We start from the raw sequence: 22,081 nt of genomic DNA on the forward strand, positions 1-22,081 counted from the left end.
GGTTTAGTTCTATGCATATGCGGGGGTTAATGAGGGAAGTGGTTTAATGACTATAATGCCCTCGTGGCTTATCCAAATTTTCACAAGAGGTTTTTCATTTTTCTGTTTTATTTTATTTTTGAAAAAAACAAATATATAACACTATAAAATATATATTTAGGTTAATCACGATCATTTCACTAATAATAATTGTTTATATAAGAAAATAATTAATATATATTTAAATTGTCCAATTTTTATTTTAAATTGAGAAGGCATAATTGAATTTAAAAACTTTAAATTCAACTCTAATTCTCCAATAAATAAATAAATAAATGTTTTTAATTTTAATTTATTTATCCTCTCCTACTCCTAAAAAACCACAAAACATTCCCATTTTGGAATTATAACCCTCCTAGTTTTTTCATATATTAATAGCAAGTAAACCCTAGAAAATGCAAATGCAAAAATGCTAGTGGTAATAGTTTTGGGCTTGGAGGGGCATATTAGTAATTCAGCATGGGTTAATGTTCTTCCGAAATCTTCCGTGCTTTGTCGGCTACTTTGCCGACCGGAAACCGGAAACAAGATAGAATGGGAATTTTTGGGGGCTGCTTTTAATGGGGGGCAGTTTTGGAAGCTACAGGTTTTTTTTTTTTTTTTTAATTGGCGTCAAACGGTCCATTGCCTTTTATTAATGGCTCATAATTAAAGAGCATACAGAAGAAACGTATGAAAAGAGTAAAAATTTCTGTTTTGGAAAAACAATTATAGTTGTCATGTCTAGATTTGAAATCATATTTGAAAAACAATACGTTATTTGTTGCTTTATCAATTAATTTAAATATATTATTTCAAAAAAATTATTATTTTAATTTTAAAATAAAATAATTTATTTTTATCTAGTTATTTTTACATTGAATCTGATTAAATTAATTAAGTTGTGAATTAACTATGTGAGTCACTAGAATTTAATAATATCAATTTTAAAATTAATTTAAATTAAAACACAATGTAAATCAAATTAATTTATTGGGTAAACAATTCATATGACCAAACTTAATTTAATAACTTCGAAAAAAATCCACCCTTACTTTATTGAACACACAAGCTTTCTTCTTCTATTGAATTTACTATATAGCCATTAGTCAACTATGAGAAATTGTCCCAATTTGATTCTCAACCTAACCTTAAATATTTGAAACAAGTGTGTTTGTTTACTGAGAAAATTTATAATATTCATGTTGATTTTTTAAAAATCTTTTATTATTTTTTAGTGGGATATATTTATACATAACCCTCTTAATATCGTGCGGTTACAATATTTATTTTGATAATAATAAAATTAAAAAAAAAGACAAATTAACACAATAACCTAAGAACCAAGAAAACACGCTTCATCATAGATTTTTTTTATTGATTAATTATCCAAAATTGGAGATTTAAAAAGGAAGTTGACATTTGCTGCACAATTCCAATTGTATCATAATCTTACTCATGGGAAGGTTTCACCTAAGATATTTGACAAATGATTGATGATTAGGGTGTTTTGATAACAAATAAATAAATAAATAAAGAATTAAAGAGCAAGCATTATACGCTATCTATTAATTAATTTGGGAAAGATGCCCTCAAGAATATTCAATCCAAAATAATAATAAAAAAAGCATAAATCTTTGAAAAATTTTCTTATAGAACTTTTGACACAGTACGAAATCATAAGCCGCCGTGAGGTAATCTTGCGTATTAAAAATTGTTTTTGAGTATGGTTATAATTGTTTTTTAATAAAAAAAATATTAAAATAATATTTTTTTATTTTTTTAAAATTATTTTTAAAATCAATGTATCAAAACGATTCAAAATATATAAAATAGTTTTTAAATTTTTAGAAACATAGTTACAGCCTCGTTTCCAAACGCTCACTAAGCATAATCAAGCTTTATATAAATTTATTAAAAATTAAATATAAAAAATTTAATATGTAAATATTCAACTTTCTAATTTAAAAACATATAACAATTTATTAGGATTAATTAATATATAATCATAAACAACACAAGCTATAGCACCTTACAAAAAAAACCCAACACAGTCAGATTGGGCAACATAATATTGGACTCACATAATACTTTAATACTTTAGATTTTCTTAATTAAAGGCAATGTACATTTATAAATAATATCGCGTGGAACCTCCCATAAAAACTTAAAATTTTGAGTTGAGTTTGTTTTTTAATATAAAATAATAATATTTTCAACATCAAAATAATCTAAAAAAATTATTTTAAATAAAAATAAATAAAATTAACCAACCGAAAATTAAAGCTGGAATCCCAAACGGAGACTAGAACCGTAGCTGCAGTGTGCTGCGGTGGCAATTGACAATTGCATTTAAAAACAAAGAAGGCTTTATTATTTACGTAGGATGGGCGGTGGCGGTGGGCATATGTCCAAGCTTTAGGGAAAGCTCCTATGATGCCAAAATACACACATTAGGCAAATGCCAAGAATTTCTGTGCTATCATGCATGGAATCAAGGGGATAAGAACAAAAAACTTTAAATTCAGAGGTGAAAAATGAGTAAATTATTATTGAGCATGGCCCCTTTTCTGGCTAAATTCTGGGACACGAGGACGTAAATCTATTTGTTTACGGCCTTAATCCTAATTAGTGGATTTTAGTTTATTTTTAGCTTTAAATTAATTAGTGCATTCAATAATATTTTCAATCATCTAAATATAAAATAAATCAGCATTTTTATAATATTCTTTACCATTACTTAGGATGTTATTATATTCACAAATAATCCGAGTCAAATCTAAAGCTATCCAAACTTATCTGGTTATAAAAATGGGGTGGAGGGAAAATAAATAAATATATCATATCAAACTTGGTTCGTTGGCTAACAAACCATGAACTTTATTTTATTTATAACATTACAAACAAATTTAAAATAATATCTCTAATAATTAACAATACAACAAACATACATGTAATTCTTGTTGTTTGAAAGAGTCGTTGCAATTATTTTTTATTGTGATTTTTATTTAAAAATATATTAAAATAATATATTTTTATTTTTTTAAAATTATTATATTAAAATGATCGAAAAATGTAAAGGAGACTTTACACGCACAGAGAAAAAAGGAGAGGAGATAGAGCTTGCAGTCTCATCTCACAGCTGTTCAAAAAACTAATGGCATAGATTGATTCGAAGGGAGAGGGTGACGGGTTGATGGATGTAGACTGGTTCAATATCCTCAGCCTTTAGTTTATTTTAGTCTTGAAAAGGAAAGGTAACTTGGAGGGCTTACGTGCCTGCCTCGAAGAAAGATCAGCTGCCCAGGAGGGCCTCTGTTCTTCTTCATTATTGAAAGGACACTCAATAATAAAGGACCCAACGTGCTTCATGAGTTTTGTCACCTTTTCATGCTGTGGCTAAATTAACCTTTTCTAGGCCGTTGGGCCGTTTATACAGGTATATGCTTTGCTGTCCGCACGGTTTGCTCCCTCCTCAAGATGATCTAGAAATTTAAATCTTGTTTGCTAATTATTTCATGATGTGAATTGGTCAATATCCTGTCGAATATGCAAGTAAATGGATGGTATTCATCGATCGTGGGATTCTTAATATCGATCGTAGGTATAGCTATGGATACATGTGAATTTGTTAACTTGATGATGTTATATTAGTGTCTTGGTTGGTGTGAATTTGTTCCATGATTATGTCTCAAGGGATAAATACTATTTGAAAATGATAAAATATATCGAGATTGACGACCACATAATAATTTTGATCTAATTTTAGATTTTATGTCGAGATTGATCACCTAATAATTTAAACTTGTTTAGATCTCATATTGAGGTTGGTCACCTAACAATTTAAACCCGTTTAAATTCTATTTTAAAACTGGTCACCTAACAATTTAGATCTATTTAGATTTCATTTTGAGGTTAGACTACCAAATCACTTTCTTTTTTGTCATCATACAATTTAGGCCCATTTACATTTTGTGTCAAGATTAGTCACCTAATAATTTAGACCCATCTAGATTTTATTTTGAGGTTGATCTTCTAACAACTAGGTTTGAGTTTATAATAGTAAAATTGTATCCATTTGTTTGATACGCAAATAGATTTGCTTCGAACAAAGTTTAAATTGTATACATTCAAAATTGTCATAATAATATTTCGGTTTTTCATTTGTTTTGTAAAAAAGTATTTCAATTGTAGTGATGTTAATATTTTTATGACATTCATGGCTTCTTGATATATAACTATTATAATAATCATTTATTTTAAATTGAAGAATTTCATTCTACAGCTATCATAAACTTCATGTTAGAAATTAGGGGGAAAAAGAAAAAAAAATGAAAATTCTTTCTTCTCTGTTTGAGAAAATCATGTTCTAAAAGTCATCATATACTATAACTACACAATTATATAAATCCAACAAAAGCATGGCTGATTTTATTCATCAACTCTAAGTTCCTATTCATGAACTCACCACATCAAATGTATACAATGCCAAAAGTTGATAACATGTTGAAACAGTTAACAAGTTCAAAAGTGTTTTTAAAAATTGATTTTAAAAGTAGTTATCATTAGATCAGGATCTAGTCAAGAAATGAATAAAAGACAACCTTTAAAACACAATATAGATTATACAAATGGCTGATTATGCTATTTGGTAAGTCCAATTCTTATAACACTTTCATAAGATTTATGAATCAAGTATTAAGACCATTCATAAGTAGATTCATTGTTGTTTATTTTGACAATATTTTGATTTCTAGTCCCTCTTCAGAGTCTCATTTAAAGCATCTATAGGCTGTATTTGATACTTTAAGAAATGAACAACTTTATATCAACTATAAAAAAGTGTAAGTTCTTCACTAATACTATCGTTTTTCTAGGTTTTATTGTATCTATTAATGGTGTTCATGTTGTTCTGTCTAAGATTTCTGAAATTATATAGTGGTCGACTCCAATAAGTATCTATAATGTCCGGAGCTTTCACATGCTTGCATATTTTTATAGGAGATTCATCCAAAACTTCAGCTTTTTTTTTTTGCACAATCATAGAGTGTTTAAAGAGGCATACCTTTTAGTGGATAAATGAGGCTGAATCTAATTTTTAGTTAGTAAAGCGGAAAATGATTGAAGCCCCTGTATTATCAATTTTAGATTTTGAAAAACTATTTGGGGTAAACTATGATGCAACCAGGATAGACATTAGAGGAGCACTTAGGTAAGATAGGAATCCAATTGCCTTTCTCAGTGAGAAGTTATCTAACTCAAAGAAGAACTACTTAACGTATAATTTGAAATTTTATGCTATTATTTAGAGTATTAAGCAGTGATGACATTACTTTGTGTAGTGAGAGTTTGTTCTATTCGTAGATTATAAAGCTCTAAAATATATAAATAGACATTATAAGTTAAATCATCAATATGTAAAGTGGGTTTTGTTTTTATAAGAGTTCACTTTTTCTCTAAAACACCAATCAGACAATCTAAATAAAGTAGTTGATGTGTTTACTAGATGAGTTACTATGATCAGTACAATGTATGCATAAATGATAGGATCTGATGCTTTCCAAGAGCTATATTAAAATGATTCTTCATTTGAGCAAATTTATGTTGAGCTGATAGGTGGAGGTAAACGAGATAACTTTATAATTATAAATGATTATCTATTTTGTGGTTTGTAGTTATGTATTCTAAGTTACACCTTACGAGAACACATCATTTTGTTATTATTGGATTATGTTGCCAATCTAGATATCTAGTTTTGTGAGGAGTGTCATAACCTAATTTTTGATTTTTTGATTTTAATTATTTTATTTACTGAAAAAAATGATGAAAAACAAGTAAAAATAAAATAAATGAAGAATGAATTAAAATTTGGGTTAAGAGCAACATGATTGAAAGTTTAAAGATTTAATTAAATTCCTAACTAGTTTAATTAATCAAATCAAGGGTTTAATTAAAAAATTGATAAGTTTTGAGACTTAATTGAGCTTGAAATTAATTTAATTTATCCAATTAAGGGTTTAATTGGAGAATTGATAAGTTTTGAGACTTAATTCAGCTTGGAATTAATTTAATTAATCAAATCAAAGGTTTAATTGGAGAATTGATAAGTTTTGAGACTTAATTGAACTTGGATTTAATTTAATTAATGAAATTAGGGACTTAATTGAAAACATATCAAAGTTTGGGGTTAATTGGGGTCAAAAGTGCAACAAATTAAAGTCCAAGGACTAGCTTGTAAAAGGCACCGAAATGCAGGGGTTCAATTACAATTTACCCAGGGGTTTGATTACATGATTTCAGAACTTCAGTGACCAGATTGAAAATGACTATTCCCATCACACAAACGGCGTCATTTTGGGAAGTGATTCATCGCCTTCTTCCTCAGGAACCGTTTCTGGAGTAAAGGCTCAAAGCCGTTTCAATCGCAAGGATGCTTGGCATTATCTGGCTATAAAGCCAGATAAGATGAGAGAGCACAGGAGGGGGGGGAAGACAGAAAAAGACTGGGGTGCATAACCGAAAAGCCACTGGTGATCACAGAACCGGGGAAGAGGAGAAAATAAACAGACTTTCGTTCCTCTGTTTCTTCTCAAAGAAACAGAGGAGGTTAAAGAAAAAAACAAAGCAACGAAGGGGAGGAAAAGGGCAGAACCGAGGGGCGGACGGGAGGAGAAAAAAGAGCAGAACTGAGAAAAAGAAAAAAAAGAAATAGAACCGGGGAGTGAGACTGTACAGAGGGGAGCAAAATTTGTGCCCCTGTTTCTTCCAAAAGAAACAGAGGCGTTCGGCGCCATTCTCTGGTAAGCCAGAGAAGGCCACAGAGAAGGAAACAAGTAACTCAGGGGGCACCACCTCCCCCCCTTACCACTGAACTCATAGACGAAGCAGAAAAGGCAGAAGACGCAGGAGACGGAGATTGGAAAAGAGGGAAGCTAAACCCAGACACGAAAAAAACCAGGGAAACGGGGAGGAAGAAAAAGAACCAACGAGGAAGACGAAAACTGGGAGGAGACTAGAACACAAAAACAAAAGGCCCGAGACAGAGGGGACGAGCAGAAGAACCCGAAGGAACTGGAGGAGAAGACAGACGCGAACCAGACAAACAATAAAAAACCCAGGGGAAGACAGGGGCGGGTTGAAACAGAGGAAAGGGAAGGCAGAGTTCCTTCATAACTTCGGCAACCGAAAACAACAAACGAAAACCGGAGGGAGCACAGGAGATCGATCAAATACCAAAAGCAAGGGAACCAGCCATTCGCAGAATCACAAGAACAAAGAGGAAAGAAGGAAACAAAACGTGAAGCGAAATGGTAAGCAATCTTTTCTTCCGGTGCTAGTTTGTTTAATTTCCATTTTGCACTGTGCAAGTGAATTTTAATTCACTTGCACAGTCCCAGCCGGGTCACTGGCTTGAGCCAGTGACCGCGCTAGGCTGGCTGGGTCCAGCCCAGTCCATGTGGGCTGAGCTGGGCCCAGCCCCAAAAACATAAAAAATAAAAAAATAAAAAAATAAATATAAAAAAATAAAAAAATATGTGTATGCATGAATAAAAATAATATAAATTTACTGGTTTATTCACCAACGCTAGAGTCAGGAATAAAATACTGGTTTAAATTTATATTCTTTTTATTCGTTATATTTTATTTTATTTAGCAAGAAAAAATAAAAAATATATGTGCATGTATGAAAAATAAAATTTATTTTATTGGTTTATTCATTGACGCCAGAGTCATGAATAAAAAAATATTGATCTAAATTTATTTTATAGCTACGTAATAGTTATCAACGCCAGAGTTTGAATTATCCGTAGTTGAATATTCACTGACGCCAGAGTTATGAATATGGTGAATAAACCATTAGAGCATAAACTAACAAAAATTTAGCAATTTAAGACAAAAACGGCAATGTAGTTTGCCTTAGGCAGAACGTTTAAGGGGTGATAATACCTTTCCTTTTACGTAACCAGTCCCAAACCATAGAATCTCTGTTGACCAGTTAGGGTTTTCTAGTGACCACAATACTAGGTGGCGACTCCTCAAACAAGACATTTTCCCCTAAAAAAACAAGATGCCACATATCTGTTCTTTTCCCATAATTAATCAAGATAATTTTTGAGGTCGCCGCGATGTCGGGTGCGACAAGAAGATATGTTGTTTATTAAAGGTCTAAAGGGACATTATCAAATGCTAGGTTGTATACTCCATTACTGACCCCTTATGCTCCGTGACTAAATGTTAACATGGATTTTATGTTGGGCTTTCCCCGTACCCAACGAGCTATGAATTCTATTTTTACTATTGTGGATATGTTCTCGAAGATGACCCATTTCATAGCTTATAAAAAAAAACCATGGATGCATCCTAGATAACCTATTTTTACTTTAACGAGGTAGTTTGTTTACATGGTGTTTCTAAGTCCGTCACTTTAGACAGAGATGTGAAGTTTATGAGTAACTTCTAGAAGAGCAAGTGGGGAAAGATGAGTACTTAGTTGAACTTTAGTACTAAGTTGAGCTTTATCATCCTTACAAAAATGGGTAGACATAGGTGGTTAATCATAGTCTTGAAAACTTATTGTGAAGTTTGGTGGGAGATAAGCCAAAATAGTAGGACATAACGTTGCCATAAGCCGATTTTTCTTATAACAAGTCTTGAAATTGAACCACTCAATTGAGTTTATTATAGAATGTATAGCATGCATATATCTGAATAGGAAATTAATGTAGGATTATTCCAATGTTATAATCCCTATGGTTACTGCTGTGTTCTGTCACACATATATAAATAGGAAAGGTTGGCTAAGGCCAACCTAAGTCATTATGTTATTCTCAACTTGGTATCAGAGCCCTAAATAAACTAAAACATCCCTTCTCCCTTTTGCAATGGATTCCTCCTAGCCGGCAGCCATCTCTCCCTCTATAGCAGCACCGGTGGTGTCATCTTCTTCTCCTCTCGTAGCACCACCTTTTTCTTCAGCTTCGGTTTTGCATTGGCCACAACCTACAGATGTTGGCCATGCTCTTTTCAACCCCAATAATGCTCCTCTGCTACCGCCCTCTTCGGCCGAAGCCATTGCCGCTTCTGCCGTGGCAATTGTGTCTCTCTCCCACACTCATCAGGTCATCTTTTTGAAACTGGCAAACACCAATTATCTGTATTGGCGAATACAGATGACACCGTATCTTCTAGGCCAATGAGTTTTTGGTTTTGTTGATGGTTCAAACTCCTGCCCCTCTCCATATATTCCTGCTGTCGATGGTGTCTCTCTTCAGGTATCTCAACACTTTCTTTATTGGAAACAATAACACCAACTCATTCTAAATGCCCTACTTTCTTCGCTATCCACGAAAGTTCTTCATCTTGTTGTTGATTGTCCAACCTCATGCTCTGTATGGCACACACTTGAGCAAGCTCTAGCTTCCACATCCAATTCCCATATTATGCAACTTCATGGCTCTCTTCAAGACCTTCAACAAGGTGATGAATCGATAACTCAATTTCTGCAAAAAAGTTAAGGCTTTATTTGATGAGCTAGCAGCTGCTGGTCGACCTATTTCGCTAGCAAATTTCAACTTATATGTGTTTCATGGCCTTCGTGAAGAATTTAAGGACTTAGTGACAAGTCTTATTACAAGGGCAAAACCTCTTCCATATGCAGATTTGCTTAAACATTTGCTAACACATGAATTTATTCATAAATCCTCCCATTTGTCCATGAGGTCTGCTGCAATTCATGCACACTTGTTGCCCATGCCGAACGTCCCTCCTTTAGCACTTATCTCTCACCATCAGCCTGCTGCCCAGTTTGGTCAAAATAGGGGATGTTTTAATGGCAGCTGGCATCCTCAATAGTTCAATCACAAAAGGCATCACAATTCTCGTTCCAGGTCTGACTTTCACAGCTTCCACAACACTCCCAGCAACGACAATAGACAGAGCAACTGGTAGGGAAATTGGTAGCGCAGTAGAGGATCTAATTCCCGCTGCTAGTTGTGTCAAGCTTTCGGACATACTGCTCCTCAGTGCTCTCAACCTCAGCAACGTGGTTATGATCAGTAGCATAGTGTCAATCTGGCATTACACAATCCTAAAGGTACTGCCGAATGGTTTCCGGACACTGGTGCCAATCAACATGTCACACCTGACCTTGCAACCTTGACTGCTTCAGAACCATACAACGGTAATGATAATTTACATGTGGTGATGGTAAGGGACTTTCCATATCTTATATCGGTCATACCAAACTATATACCCCACATCATTCTTTCACTTTATCTAATGTCCTGCATGTTCCTGTAATCACGAAACCTCTATTTTCTGTTCAGAAATTGTCTCGATAATAATGTTTATTTTGAATTTCACCATTTTCTGTTTTATGTCAAGGATCTCAACACCAATGAAGTATTCGTCTCAGGACAGAGTAAAGATGGTCTCTATACTTTGTCCAGGTTCAGGTCTTCTGTCCCGTCAGTTCCTCAAGCCTAATGGTCTCCCTGCATTTCTGTTTCTGCTGATTTGTGGCATCGTCACCTAGGTCATCCTACCTCTCGTATTGTTCAATTTTTAGTCTAAAAAATAAGATTATTTGTAATAACAAACGTCTTAATTTTCAATGTCAAAGCTGTCCATAAGGAAAATCATCGCGTTTGTCTTTAGGACCTACTGGCCACAAAACTTTTGCTCAACTTGAATTAATTTTTAGTGATGTATGGGCCCTGCTCATCTTTTTTCTTTGGATGGTTATCGTTATTTTGTTATTTTTGTTGATGCGCACACAAAATATATATAATATTATCCTCTTGTTGCCAAATCTAATGTTTACTCTGTTTTTCATCAATTTCAAACTCTTGTCGAGTGTTAATTTTCATTAAAAATAAAATCTGTTCAAACTAATTGGCGTGGTGAATATCGCAAACTCTCCACTTTTTTTCAGACCATTGGTATTCATTATCGTTTGATATGTCCTCACACTTACGAACAAAATGGAACAGTAGAAAGACGTCATAGGTATATTGTGGAAACCGGCCTTACTCTTCTAGGACAATGTAAAGCTTCATTTTGTTTTTGGAATTATGCTTTTGACACTTCGGTTTATCTCATCAATTGCATGCTTACTTTTGTTCTTGCAAATCGATCTTCATTTGATTGTTTGTTTCAACGGTCTCCCGATTATCATTTTTTGCGTACTTTGGATGTCTTTGTTTTCCTTTTTTGCGTCCCTATAATAATCATAAATTGGATTTTTGGTCTTCTCCATGTGTGTTTTTTTTGCTACAGTTCTTCTCATTTTGGTTATCGATGTTGTGACATTGAATCTCATCGCATGTATATCTCCTGTCATGTTCGGTTTCATGAACATGTTTTTCCGTTTAATAATTCTGAACAGATTGTACAGGTCTCGGCTCAAAACCACACACCACTTCCTGTTACCATCCTCCCAAATTTAACCCACTCCCCATTGTTCACCGACCATGACACACCACCCCAACCCGCCTCTGCCTCTGCCTCTGCCCTGCATTCACCTCCTACCAAAACACCACAGCCTCCACCTTTCCTTTGCTGATCACCACATGCATGTTTATCTCACCATTCTGTTGCAGGTACAGGTTGTAGATCATTTTTCCCTGCATTCTAGCACGATGTCTCTACTAGTGCTAGGACACCCTCTGGTTCCTCCTCTGCTTCCCCTTATTCTGCCAGTCACCAGGCTACTGCAGACTCTGTCTCTACTGCCTACCCTCTGCTTGCGGCAGCTTCTCCACTAGCTTCTTCACCTGGTCTGAATCTAGTGGCTGATCTTTCTGCTTATCCACTGCAGCAGGACACCTCCATGACACCAACCTCTCCTGCGTCACCACCATTGCTCAGTCGCTACCCTATGGTGCTTAGACCGTGGCAGCCCAAAACTGCAAATATGGTGGCCTCTGCTGCAGCTGATGCAGCTGCCACCTGGGTATTACTATCTCCTTCCTTTGAACCTCTTGCCTTCTCTAATGCAGATAAATATGTTGCTTGTCATGATGCTATATGTGATGAGATCAAGGTATGCGTTCCAATCACACTTGGTCCTTAGTGCCCTTTCATCTTTCGATGAATGTTGTTGGCAGCCGATGGGTATATCAGATTAAATGTCGTGTTGATGGTAGCATTAAACGTTATAAAGCCCGTCTAGTTGCTAGAGGCTTTACCCAGCAGGAAGACATTGATTATTCTGAAACTTTCAGCCAGTTATTAAGCAGACCATCGTCAGATTAGTCTTTCCATTGTGATTTCACGTAATTGGAAGATTCATCAGCTCGATATTCATAATGCCTTTCTCAATGGTGTTCTTACTGAAGAGGTCTACATGAAGCAACTTCCATGTTTTGTTGACCCTACTCTTTCATCTCATGTGTGCAGATTGCACAAGTTATTATACAGTTTAAAACAGGCACAAAGGGCATAGTACACCCATCTGAGTGATTTTTTACTCTTCATTGGTTTCCTTGCCTCTAAGGCTGACACCTCCCTGTTTATCTTATCTGATGGTACTAACATCTTTTATCTCTTGGTATATGTTGATGATATTCTGCTTACGGGTAGCAACTCTGCCATGCTTCATCTTCTAATCCAGTTACTAAGCTCATAATTCAAGCTTCATGACTTAGGTGATGTTCACTACTTTCTGGGTATTGAAGTTCAGTTTACAGGTATGGGTCTGATGTTGCGCCAACACAAATACATTCTTGAAATCCTTACTCGGGCTGGTATGACTTCTTGCAACCCGTTGATACTATAGTTTCTCTTTCCAAACTTACTATACAGTCGAATCATCCATTCTTTGATCCCACACGATTTCGTCAAATCATGGGTGCTCTTCAGTATCTTACCTTCACTCGCCCAGATATTTGCTTTGATGTTAACAAAGTCTGTCAGTTCATGTATGCTCTTACAGATTCTCATTAAACTGCTATTAAACGCATACTCCGCTACCTCAAAGGAACGACATCAAGGTTGTTAACAAAAGTAACATTGAAGATGTAATTATGAGTCATTTCTGGTACTTTGCTCCATCTTTGTCCAGTCCATGGTCCGCCTCGCCACAATTGGGTTTGACCCTTGTATAGGAACAACTGCACGAACCCACTTGGATCAATGCCAAAGAAAACGGTTCCGGTTCGTGGGTCATCTTTGGACTTCCAGGATGATAGGGATAAGTTCAAACTGATTTTTTGGCCCAACCCAAGCTTGATGTCAGGAAGCAAAGGGTCAGTAGCATGATCAAAACTTTGCCACAAGACCCTTTTGCTATCCCGTTGAACCAAGATCAAATTTCCTGTATCCAGAAGCTGAGCCAGGCAATCGGTCATTGACGAGGTTGAAACATTTGTAGACCAAACAGGAACAGTACTTCGGTTATTTTCATAAAGTACAAGGTTACCTTGATTGTCGATAGCTAGGACCCCGGAGGTACCATTGACAGGATTATCTCTATTTGCTACCCATACAACAGCTGGTTCTGAAACCTTATGGTACCAAATTCCCATGTAGCGACGAGTAGAATTGCCCGGGCTGAAGAACCCAGGTGTATAGCGTTGTCCACCAGAGACCAAAACATCTCCATCTTTGTGTGATTGGTTTGGAGCTATGATGTCAATAGATGAGCAAAGAGGAAAAGCAAGGAAGAGAAACAATGTACTCAGACTTTTTTGTAAGATTCATGATTTGATCTGAGTAAGGCAATCGGTGATTGTATATGTATGCTGGTGAGGTTGAGTAGATGATTTATGTTAAAGAAATAGTTTAAGAAGGAAATAAATGAGGAGTTAGATTTAGAAGTGTGAAAACATTGTTTTTAAGATATTTATTTGTTTTATATAGAGATAATATTTTAGAATACAACTAAGTTTTTTAAACCTCTAAAATAATAAGAAAATAAGACCAAGAAAAAAAATACATGTTTATTGTATACATGTTTTATGTTTATTGATAAGTTTTATTAGATTTGAAAATCTTATAATGAAATATTATGTTTTTTAATATAGTGAAACTATTTAACTGTTAATGAAATAATTATATTTTAAATTAAATTAAATAGTTCAAAAATAAATTAATCTTGTTGACATATCAAATATCAAGTATCATCTTTTAATATTATAAATATTCATATAATATAATTAGAAAGCCTACTAGATGAGAATATTCACTATGATTTTCATTTAATTTAATAAATAATAGAAATTCATACTTATAGTTATTTTCAGGATAAACATCTTTATTAATTTATTTATAAACTACATCAACAATTTATTATTAATGTAGTTGGGGGTTTAATGAGTGGAGCCAAAGCTACCTAATGAAAGGTCCATATGAATAAAATCATACCTATACATTTTCATTTCTATTAACTTTATTTAGGTGTATTTTTCCGGACAAGGGGGTTGCTCAGTGAGTGGAGCCATGCAATAAATGACGACTTGAAAGGTCATTAGGAATTAATTCCCGGTGAGATTTTTTTGCTGTTGCGCAACTCTTGTGAGCTAATTGTGCATTAGAAGACAAATCTTGTCAATTTTTAGTTCGTCACAACTCATGTGAGATCCGAATATGTGATTGATTCCTGTGAAAAAATTCTATGCATGTCAATCCTGACGCTTTTAGCACCCCAGTTGGCTCCTGGACATTTCCAAGTAGTTTTCAACTCCTTAAAACCGTTCTAAATGAGTATGACACAACGATATACAAAGCCAACCAGCACATACATGGTCACAGAATATGTAAGCACTGATTTGGACGGGAGACTTTCCTCTTCCATACATATGAAAATTACCAGTGGCACTCGTTGGTTTTTAAGTTTTGCCATTTGTGCTAGGAGATGGAGACTTTTTAAGCTTCAGTGTAACACACGCATAGTCGAGAAGCCGCAATCGTACTAGCTGGTGTGGCTAGAATTCTGACGTAGTGATGATTTAAGTAGTGCTTTTCAGCTTATTCATGTTTTTCAGGCTACCTTTTTTATCTTCTTATCATGAGTCACGAGACATAATGAGTCCATGGTGAACATGGTGAATTCTACTTTATAGTCATTGCAGGTTTCCCAAAAGCAAAGGCAAAGCTACCAGAAAATTCAAGTTTAGGCATAAAGCACAATTATAGATAGCCTATTAAAAATTTGATTTTGCAATACCTTACCATTACTAATTAACAAACGGTGCATTGAGAATCTTAATCATTTCCTTTCCAGAGGAAAATTCTGAGAGATTTCTGTTGGAGTTAATTCCCAGCTTGTTATCCAAAGGATTTTATGAAATTGAGAAGTCAGCTAAGTTCTGAGTTTAACTAAATTCTTTCCTGAAGAAGTTTGAACAAGTTTTTCTTCTGCAGAACCATCAGGGTTTTGATTTGTTTAATGTTCTAGCTAGCAACTTGTTGGAGTTTTGAATGTCTAAGTGATGTATATCCAGTAAACATCAAATCCAAATCTGGCTTCTTCCTATTCCCAGTTCATTTATATATTCTACGATGTCCAGACATAAAAAAGCAATCCTGAGATTGGCTTTGTTTTCTTTCTGATAGCTATCAAAATTTCACTTCTGGTGTTTCTTTAAAGAGAATTTATCTATAATTCACAACATGAACCTCAAGACTTCATCGCGCTTCGATTTTGGTTGTTGTTCCATCATTTATAGAAGCAGTACCTCCTCTAGCTGTTGACGAGTCTGAATCATCCTACTTTCTTCTTGACAGTGAATGCAGGCTTGCTAGGAGACAGAAGAACTATTTCATTATCCAGCATAAACACTATTGTTGACATTATTGGTCGATCTGCTGGGGATTCTTGAACTCATAAAAGGCTTATTTGAATGGATTTCAAACATCATGAGTAGGGTATGACTTTCCTAATTCCAGATCCACCATCTCCTATGCTTTTCTTTCATTCTATAAGTCCCAAGCCTGGAAATAGAAGTTCAAGATATCATCCTTCACGATAAGTATATATGATAAAAGGAAAAACTAGGGGAGACGTACAGTCTGATAGTTACCTTGGGCTATTTTATTTTCTAGCCCAAACGAGCTACCATGTAACTCGATTGGGCTAATTTTCGAAGCAAAACGGTATTCAGCTTTTTCTCTCTTCTCTCTCTTTATTATTTTTTACTATTATTTATGTTGAGTTCTCTTATTTTTCGAGTTACCATCATTTGCTACAACTTTAGCTAGAGCTATCATAGTGGAAAACGCCACCTTTCATGGTGAGTTACTACAAATATTTTTCAAATATTTTTTCAGATTAGTGCATCTTCATGTCTCTAAACATGCATTGTCTCCTTGAAATATTGCGTGGCAAAATCTCCATTATGTCTCCGGGTGCCTGTGACCATGACCAATTGTGTCCAGATCCCAGGACCACATGTCACTAGGTTTCTATAACTATTGGTCTCCAAAAGTTTTCAGAAATTGACAAATATTGAAATGCATGCCCATATAGGAAATATTAATATATGAAGCTAAAGATATAAGAGCTTATAACGACTCCTTCTAATCAGAAAAATCTAATCTGGAAAAAAATCTAAACCAAATAAAGTCTAACTTCTAACTAGGAAAATCAAATTAAAACTCTATAACTTAACTAGGAAAGAAATTCTAATCTAACTAGAAAAAAATAAAAATCAAATAGCTTTTACTGATGATCATGGTCAATTCTGGCTGACCATCAATCGTGGTTGATTGATCATAGACAATTATTATCTAATATGGCTGATTATGTTAGAAAATCTAGGAGATCAATTCTCAGATTTATACAGCAATCTTCGCCCCATTCACAATTTCAAGCAGTTGCAGGAAGAAAGAAAGAAATAAAGGGAAAAAACAATCTCCACATCCATTTGCACAAACACTTAATCCCATATAACAAAGAAAGCCAAGACCTCAAGACTGCTGAATTCTCTGTAATCACATCCTTAACAAACTCTGCATATAACTTTATTAGAAGAGCTTATCGAGCATCCACAAGACTGATTGTCACCTGATTCACTGAAGAACTTGTGTCTATAGCAGGAAAACTGGGATCGTTCTGACTTCTCGTGATTGAAAAGGTAGGTTGTGTTGGAGATGGAAGAGTTGTGTCAGTGCTCAACATGAAAATAATTTCGGACATTGTTGGCCTGTTTGCTGCACAATCTTGCACACACAATAGACCAACTTGAATGCATCGCAGTACTTCTGAACTAGGGCATGATTGCCTGATTGATAAGTCCATCATCTCCAAGGCGTTTCCATCTTTCCACAGATTCCATGTCTGCATCATTCACCATACTTTGGATTAAAATATGTCAGGACACAATAATTGCTTAATAGAAAAATGAGCTCAAGTTCTGCTTACATATCGTATCAAATTTGAGGACAGATCTTCTTTGAAAAAACCTATGTTCTTCCTACCACTAATGATCTCCAGAAGTAAGACTCCAAAACTGAAGACGTCGGATTTTACAGAGAAGAGGCCATCCAGAGCATACTCTGGTGACATGTATCCACTGTGTAGTGCAGCAAATAAAAGAAACTTCAGTTAGGAAACAATGTATGGCGTAACTTCATAAGACGTTGATGTCTTGTGCTTACAATGTGCCGACGACTCTGTTTGTATTTGCTTGGTTTTGGTTCCCACAAAAGATCCTTGCAGTCCCGAAATCTGAAATTTTGGCATTCATCTCCCCATCTAGAAGAACATTGCTTGTTTTCAAGTCTCTATGGATGATTCTTAACCTAGAGTCCTGATGAAGATATAGGATCCCTCGAGCAATGCCCATTATGATTTCAAAGCGCTTTTCCCATTCCAGAGATGCTTTTCTTGACTGATCTGTTTAAAATTTTCGTAATCATTTCCCTTAGAACATGCATTTGAGGAATTATATCAAGTCTGCTAGACAGTGTCAGAGACATACCAAAAATAAAGTAGTCCAGGCTTTTGTTAGGCATGTATTCATAGATCAGCATCTTTTCTTCTGCTTCAATGCAACAGCCAACAAGTTTGACAAGATTTCTGTGCTGAAGTTTTGCAATTAACAAAACTTCATTCTTAAACTCATCTATTCCTTGTTCTGAGCTCTTCGATAGCCTTTTAATAGCTACCTCCTTTCCATTTGATAGCTTTCCCTGAAAGAAATTCATAAAGTGCTGGTTTACTTACTAGAAACTTTGTCCCATGTTCCATACATCTGGAGAGCACCATGAGGAAATGGTGTGAATTGTAATATAATTAATGGAGCTTTCCCTTTTTCCAATTGAAAGAGAAATTACCTTGTAGACAGGGCCAAATCCACCTTCTCCAAGTTTTCTTTCAGAAGAAAAATTGTCTGTTGCAGCTCTGATGGTGCCTAGATCATAGAAGGTTATATTTAAATTCTCTTCGCACTCATGGGCGCTCGTAAGGTCCTCAGAGTTTGACATGCGATTTTCTGGATCCAATGATAGCAACTCACATCTCCTTCGCTTCTCTAGATGGCCTGACAAAATTAAAGAGCACTAGTGGAATTAACTGAAAAACTGGTTATTAGAATATATGGTTGTGGTAAATCAAGGAGATGGAGCTTAATTTCATGATGCAGATAGGTGTAATTAGCAAGAGATGGAGGTTAATTACTTTTTATGGTGCTGCCTAATACCGTGGTTTGTCTGCTGTAATTCAACAACTTGAAAAGAATCCTACCTACGAATCTTGTTTTCAAGATTTCTTACCTTTTCTCGCACGTTTCTTTCGAGAGTGAAGGTAAATTGACACAAAAAGAAGCAGCAACGCAATAGCAAACAAAACGATAACTCTAACTATCCAATTCGTAGCCGTGGAGGATTTTGGGCTGTTCTTTGCATATGCAGCTGAAAAATATGATCATATCAGCTTATAGAAAAACTAATGTCAGCTGAAAAATTTAATCAGACCAAAGTTTTTGCACATCGATTACTAATTGCACTACTTACCAAGCTCCCCTGCCTCCACTCGCAGATGAAAGTCCTGTCCCTCATCAGTATATTGCTGCATGTCATTTAGCTCACCATACCAAGCTAAACAGCCTTGTCCCTCATTATTTATATCTAGACTAGCATATCCACTGCAATTACAGCTCCTCAAGCACTCCATTTCACACTCTTTCAAGCTCAAATTCGTGTAAGCGCGGGTCCTGGTAGCATCAGGAATCTTCACATTAGCTATCTTCAAGAACCCTTCTCCTGCACCCTTCCCACATTGGAATTTTCTCTTCTCTACACATCTAGTATGCCAATCATGAGGTGAAAGAGGTTCAAATCCTGGTAAGCATGAGCACTTTATCGCGTTGTTGAAGTTGCATATAGAATAAGAGCCACAGTTTGCGTAAACATCACATGAGCCATCAGGTTCAAGCCAAAACAAAGCCCAATCCTGGCTATCTTCACGCCATGTGACTCGCTTAACTATGCCAGTAGGTTCTAGCACCATTGAAGAGGAAACAGAAGTGTTTCTTAGATAGAAAGTGATGTAAGTTCCTTGTTTGTTGCTGACAAAACTATAGTTGAGAAAACCAGCCTCATTGCTGAAGTCTGGACGATTGCTCTTGACCCCGGTTGATATATCAGGTGTACCACTCAGGCTCCTACCGTTCCATGGTCCACCTCGCCAATATGGAGCCAGATTCCTATACAAGAAGTACTGAGGTGAACCATTTGGGTTAAGCCCAAATGAGAAATCTCCAGGTGCCGGATCATCACTTGATTTCCATGAAGTTAGGAATTGATTTAAACCAGTTTCCCGGTTCAAGCCGAATCTCATTCCAGGCAAGATAGTATCAGTAGGGTAATCAAAGCTTTGCCATACAATGGATTCAGAGTTACCTGAGTTGTTCTTAACCACCAAAACAAGGTTGCCTGAAGGTAAGAGCTTGGCAGATGAGTTGGCATTTGGCATAGAAATGTTTGTGGACCAAAGAGGAGTCCTTCCTTTGCTATCAACAACAGCCAGATTTCCATCTGCAGCAATCTTGAAAATGCCAGCGGATTTCTTAAGTGGAATTTCTCTGTTGGCAACCCAAACAACAGTTTGTTTCGAGACCTTGTTGAACCATATTCCAACGTACCGGCTTGGAGAGTTGCCTGGACTAAAGAAGCCTAGTTTGAAATTTCCGATGGAGGATATGAGGGATTCATTTTTGCTATCTGAGATGAAGTGGGTTTGATTTATGATGTCAATTCCACAACAAGATGCGAACAGAATGGAAGCCATGAAAAGTACAATGGCATTGGAAAAGAGAGTTCTCTTGGTGTCCATGGAGGCATGGATGATTAGTGACAAGATTTTGGACAAACTCATATCCTAGGGTTGTCTTCCAGGGTAGATCACAATGCTTCTAGAAAAAGACATGGTTGAGCATTTATTGCTTTTTGATAAGCCTCTACTACCACAATTTATGTCAACAAGGAGATGGTTTGGATCTTGTGAGACTCTTGGCTGGTCACATGCTAAACAGGCTATCTGCATCTATTAAAGCCTCTGACTCATCATAGTACTACTGACTAATAAATCCTTTCTTGATCATGAGACTTAAAGCTAAAGAAAAGCATTGCTGTTTCTAGAGAGTTTGAAAAATGGGTTACCAACTAATTTATTTTGTCACAGGATATTGTTAAAAAAAGCTGTAGAGCATTTATCCCTTTATTTTTAAACACTGATAAAGCTGTAGAGCAATTCGTAAAACTTTGGCCATGAAGATATTTCATGAAATGATGCAAACTTTTCATCTATGTCAAAACTTTTGTCTCTTTAGTCCCCTGGATCTCTTGTTGTTTAAAAGCACCCTTATGATGTTCCTTCAGAAGTCAGATTTGGCACTAAATTTTCTGGTTGTTGATTAAAAGCTAAAAAGCCTAGAGTTTCACTCCATTGATGCTGGAATGGAAACAACATCCATATCAACACAGTGTAAGGGGAAATGTTGGCAAAGTCATTAGCTTGTGTGTGGTCAAAACAACATAAAAAATGGAGTCTTTAAGGGGGAAAAAAAGTAAGCAATTTTGTGCAGAATAACATGAATAGGGGGAGAAAAAAACACTGCAGAAACTTATCACTCGTTTTCTTTTCTTTCTCTCATACATCTCCAGAACATTCAGCCATATATATACAAAACATCAACATATCTTAGCCTTACATTTGTTCATCTTAATTCATCTTTTAATCAAACTCTAATTACTTTCACTTAACACAAGTTAACTAACCAAAGTCAAGGTTCAATACTTGTCACAATAACTTAACTAATTACAACATACTAGGGTGATCATTTTCGATCCAGTTCAGTTTTTACCTATAAAAACAACCAAATTAAAATTTTGTAAAAAACAAAAACAATCGAAACCGGTTCCAATCGACAGGTTTCGGTTCAGTTTGGTTTGATTCGGTTTTGGTTCGGTTTGGTTATTTTATATTAAAAATTGAAAATTATATTGTTTTTGGGTTTTTTTGACTTTCTAATAGGTTTTTTTGGTTTGATTTTTTTGGTGCGGTTTGATTTATTTCTTAACTAAATCGGTTCAATTTGGTTTTTTGATTTCATGCTTATGAAACCGAAACCAAACTGAACTGAATTGTTTTTAAATATTTTAATCGATTTTTTTTCATAGTTCAGTTTTTTTAGTTATTTTTTTTGTTTTCTCGGTTTAATTAGTTTTTTAATTTTTTTGCTCACCCCTACAACATATTAACCTTAACATTCTTTCCTATAATATGTTGAACTTGAACTCGTGCATTTCTTCGCTTTGAAATTTATCATTAGCCAATGCTTTTGTAAGGATATCAGTCACTTACTCCTTTGATTTGCATAACTCAATTTAGCCTCTCCTTACTCGATTGCTTCATGAATGAAATGATATTTAAGTGCAATATGCTTGGTTATGCTATGAAAAATTAGATTCTTTGCCATTGCTATAACTAATTTATTGTCACGAAACAATATTGTTGTCTCTTCTTTCTTTTCTCTTACATCCTTCATGATTTTTTTCAACCAAATAGCTTGCTTAACAGCTAAACTAGCTGTAAAGGTTTCAACTTCAGCAGAAGATTGAG

General features: G+C 35.2%; 1 protein-coding gene and 1 long non-coding RNA gene across 2 annotated transcripts; one reads left to right on the forward strand and one right to left on the reverse strand.

Moving 5' to 3' along the window:
* Nucleotides 1–6,339: 6,339 nt before the first annotated feature.
* Nucleotides 6,340–16,283, forward strand: LOC133703757 (uncharacterized). Its single transcript, XR_009843931.1, has 2 exons — nucleotides 6,340–7,328; nucleotides 15,745–16,283. It is a non-coding gene; the product is annotated as an uncharacterized LOC133703757 (long non-coding RNA).
* A 476-nt stretch (nucleotides 16,284–16,759) lies between these two features.
* LOC133703755 (G-type lectin S-receptor-like serine/threonine-protein kinase At4g27290) lies at nucleotides 16,760–20,486 on the reverse strand. Its single transcript, XM_062128395.1, has 7 exons — nucleotides 18,973–20,486; nucleotides 18,733–18,870; nucleotides 18,295–18,500; nucleotides 17,940–18,150; nucleotides 17,617–17,854; nucleotides 17,381–17,531; nucleotides 16,760–17,296 (listed from the first exon to the last, which is right to left on the reverse strand). Exons 1-7 carry the CDS (start codon nucleotides 20,333–20,335, stop codon nucleotides 16,994–16,996), a joined length of 2,610 nt encoding a protein of 869 aa, XP_061984379.1. The 5' UTR covers nucleotides 20,336–20,486; the 3' UTR covers nucleotides 16,760–16,993.
* Nucleotides 20,487–22,081: the final 1,595 nt, after the last annotated feature.

This window comes from Populus nigra, chromosome 9 (assembly GCF_951802175.1).
Source record: "Populus nigra chromosome 9, ddPopNigr1.1, whole genome shotgun sequence".
Classification (NCBI taxonomy): domain Eukaryota; kingdom Viridiplantae; phylum Streptophyta; class Magnoliopsida; order Malpighiales; family Salicaceae; genus Populus; species Populus nigra.